This window comes from Pygoscelis adeliae, unplaced genomic scaffold, assembly GCF_000699105.1.
Source record: "Pygoscelis adeliae isolate BGI_AS28 unplaced genomic scaffold, ASM69910v1 Scaffold183, whole genome shotgun sequence".
Lineage (NCBI taxonomy): Eukaryota > Metazoa > Chordata > Aves > Sphenisciformes > Spheniscidae > Pygoscelis > Pygoscelis adeliae.
This window is the reverse complement of record NW_008824536.1, coordinates 2,550,831-2,554,972: the sequence shown is the minus strand read 5'-3', so window position 1 is coordinate 2,554,972 and position 4,142 is coordinate 2,550,831. Positions and strand designations below refer to the sequence as shown.

At 38.5% G+C, this 4,142-nt stretch overlaps 1 protein-coding gene across 1 annotated transcript in view; it reads left to right on the top strand.

Annotated features, from left to right (window-relative positions):
* TP53BP1 (tumor protein p53 binding protein 1) overlaps nucleotides 1–4,142 on the top strand; it is a 44,373-nt gene that overhangs the window by 6,686 nt on the left and 33,545 nt on the right. The window contains exon 2 of the mRNA XM_009321608.1: nucleotides 1,588–1,769. Coding sequence (XP_009319883.1) covers nucleotides 1,588–1,769 — 182 coding nt within the window. The remainder of the gene's footprint in view (nucleotides 1–1,587; nucleotides 1,770–4,142) is intronic.

The window sequence follows — 4,142 nt, the reverse complement described above, 5'->3', positions numbered from 1 at the left end:
TGTTGGCGGCCTCTAGTCGGTAGCCTGCCAGGCGTTCTTATTTGCCACTGGCCTCGCGGACCACGGGAGTGGTGAATACTATGCAGCGTTTGTTCCCGAATTAGTAGAGCAGAGGATAATGCATGCAGAAATTGGCCAGGTAGTTTTTAGATCTGTCTCCTGTGTAAAAAATAACAATTTTAATAATACAGTACAGTACTTAAGCCTAGATTTTCAAAGACAAGTAGCACCTTTACTCCTTTAGGAAGTTTAGCTTTCTTGTTAGATATCTTAGTTTAGGTACCTAATTCCCACTTGAAATCAGGATCTGCTTTTCATGCGAATGCTATCCTGTTTTGAAGATGGGGCCTGGGGCTGCGCTGAGACACGGAGAAATGGATTCACAGCGGAAGAAAGGAGAATGAGTACTAGGAGTCCTGTTTCTCGGTTTCCCATCCTAATTAGGGGACTACATTGGAAAGGAGTATTCAGAACAAAATAAACTATAGCTTCAACTGTCCATTGCAAATTCTGTAAGACAGAAGAAATTCAGAACAAATACTCCAAATATGAAAAATCAGACAGCCTTCATACTTTCGTTCATTGAAAGTCTGGTGCTGGACGTGTTTTATTTGAAGGGAAAGGAAACAAAGATTAATTTTGCTCTTTTTACCTCTTTCTTAGATAAAGGTGGCCACACCCTATTTGTAATTTATTATAAGGCTCAGAAAAAAGGCAGTCTGCGAACTGAGGGGCGATACTTAGATCAGATTTGTATATTATAAAGAAAGCAGGCTGCTTTTTTCATAGCAGAAAAAAGATGGAAAAAAAATGAGATCACAAATGTAACACAAAAAATGTGCAGTCAGCTTTAAAACTCACACGCAGATTTGGCATTTACTGATTTGACTACCTGGACTGAGCTCTCAATTTTGTCCTTCCCAGGTTCATGCAAAAGTGTTGAATTGCAGAAAAATGAGACTGGAAGGAATCCTGGAGATGGTCTAGTCCAACTTCGTGTTTCAGACCAAGATCAGCTATACCTGTTTGTATCTACTTTAAAAAAAAGTCTTAAATGTTAGAGACTGCATAATCTTCAGAGCTTCATTAGCCTTACTTTTTAAACATTTTTTGCTTAGTTCTGTTTTGTCTTACTTTAATTTAAACCTATTTGCAGTTCATGTAAATGAATTTGCAGTTGTCCTCTAAACTGTGACTACGAAAAACAAGTTATTTGCCAATTGGTTGTCATAACAGTTATGATTACCAATTCCTTTGCCATCTTCTCACTTGACGTAGTGCTTAGCTTAGGCCTTGCCGGTGTAGAGTACGAGAATTTTTTCACGGATCTAACGCATACTATATGTAAGCATAATGCTTGCTGTTTGCACCTTTTTCTGTGGCAGCAGCATGGCACTGACTCGTGATGAGTTTGTTAGGCACTATGGCCCCCGATTCTTTATTTTACAGTAGTGCCACATAGCCTAGCAGCCCCATCCTGAATTTGTGCAGTCAATTCTTTCCTTTTGTAGAATATTGTTCTTATCTGCATTGTACTTTGTCCATTTTTCAGACCATTTTTTAAAATTTTTCTTCTATTACTTACAGTCCCTCTCAGTTTCAGATTGCTTGTGGGTTTAACAAGTGTACTCCTGATTTTGTGACCAAGGTGATTAAACAAAACAATGAACAGAATAGGAATAGCACACTGATGTTTGGAGCCTCACTCAGACATACTTGTTTTGACATAGAACTGATGATTATTACTTTCTGGGAATGGATATTCAACAGTTTTTTTACTTATCTTACTGAAATTTCATCACAGCTATGCTTCCCTTGTTTGCTTATGAGAACCCCATATAGATACTGCTAAAAGTCTTACTATAGTAAAGTTGTTTTTCTGCCACTTCTGTCCATAAGGCCTGTTGCTCTGACATGAGAAAACAGATCGCTGTTATGTGCCTTCTCTTTACAGGTCTATGTTGGCTGCTAACTCCTCTCCTTGTTACCTTCTAGATACAAACTGGTAATTTGTTTGATGATTTGTTATCAAAGTTTTCAAGGATTTGAAGGGAATTTTGAGAAAGAGTGACTGGCACATTTGCCACTTCTAGTCTTCAGATACCTCATTATCCTCCATGAGTTTTGAAAGATAACTGTTAACACTTCTAAGACAACATTTTTTAGGAAGAAGTCTCGACTCAACAGTTTTTAAAACATCTGGCTTAGATAAGCACTCTTTAACCTGTTTCAGCCTTGTTTCAAGGCTGAAATCTTGCTCTTTATCTGTTGTTTAACTGAGCTAGCTCCCGTTTTCTGTTAGCCTTTTTAGAGAAGAACAGTAAATGCTTCTGCCTTCTTGACGTTAGCCACCTGGTAGTGTTCCCTCAGAACAGCAGACCAACAATTCTTATGGTTGTTGTTTTCCTACTAGTATGTCTATAGCTCATTTTCTCGTTGCTCTTGATATTTCTGGCCTTGTAAATTTTTGTCCTTGTATGCTTCTGCCATTCTTTTATACTGATCCTTTAAGAAAGCTGATGTAGTTCTGATTTCCTTGTTTCCTTTCCTCTGTTTTCTTGTCATACCTGAGTCTAATCACCTATTACATTTCTTACCCTTTCTTTGCATTAAGATAGTTTGCACTTGTGCCCTTAGTAAAGAAACTGCCATCTCTTTGTAACTTTTTGTGCAGCCAGATCTTGCTTGCTAGTTATCTGTTCATTGATGTCTGCTCCTCAAAATCCATTCTTTGTTTTTCTGCTCTCTTATTTTCTTCCTGAAGATACATTATGCATGGCCAATGTCTGCCCACTTGCATGTACTTCTTGTGTTGTTATAAACACAATCATTTTGTCTTTTTTTCCCCCCAGTTAGTAGTTAACTGTATCTATTGTAGAAACACCTTCAGGCAAAAATCTGGAGTTTGAAGAAGGACTTGGCTTAGGTAGGCATTTCAAATGCACTAATGAAGAACATGTATTCTCTAGGAGAAGCTAGTAAAGAAGAGGTGCTGGCCGGATAGAAGTGTAAAAGGAGATGGTGTGAGGAAGGATACAGTGGTTTAATGATCTGTCGATAAGAAAAGGAACTACTTCTAATACGCTGAAGAGGAAGATGGTAGCAAGCTTGGAAACCCACCAGTAAATCCAGCAAGGATCAGTAGTGGAGTACCATGAACTTGCTTAAAAAAAATGAGGGCTCATGCTATACTTGTGCTTAGAAGACAGCTTTACTTTATATTTTGAAAAAAAAAAAAAAGGAATTTTATATTTTTATTTCATTTTGAGAGTAAGCATAAAGGAAGACCATTTGAAATGCTTTCATTCTGATGGAAGCAGAATTCTGCTTGAAGAGAATTGAACAAACTGCAAGAGCCCGTTCTAAAACTTGAGACACTTGAGGATCACAGGCTGCCAACTGTCGCATCACGATCCCAGTCTCCTTTTCAGTTCCCTGGGATAAAATATCTTGTGAACATGAAATCTGGCTTCTCCAGATGGCTAGCAAAAGCCTATGAACAACTTCATCTTTCAAAAGGAGGATTTAGTAATCATAGGCCTCGTGGTGGTCTTTGGCATTGGGGCAAATTTCAGACAATATTTGGAGTTGTATGTATTTTTGAAACTAGTATAGCAGAAAAACTTTTCAGTAACACAGCTTAATATGTGCTAAAGGAGCATCTTCTGGGAGCTGAACAACCAACCACTAAAGCATCCTTCCTGTGTAGGAATTGTAAATATTTATAGCCTGTTTAATGTTCTTAACATTCATGTGCAAACTTGGATTTTGTTCTACCTGTTCTACAACAGGTTTTTAAATAAAATATACAGAATTCTCATCTATAAAATACAGAGAGGTGCAGAAGTAAAAAAGAGAACTTGGAAAAGCAGATTTAAATTAGTCCATTCAAAGTAACTAGGTTTTAGGCAAAAAGTTTAATGCTGAAAGACAACAATACTGTCACGATTTGTGCCCGAGGCTTCTTCCATAACTGCCGTTTATGAACACAAACACGGGGAAATAATCAGATTTCACTTTCCTGTGGTACCTAAAAATTCACACGCAGGATCGTGGTTGTCCGGGATACGCAGTGTGCCGTCCGGTGCCGGGGGCGTTCCGCACGTTTGACGGAAAGGGGGTCGGTGGGGTGCCGCGCTGAA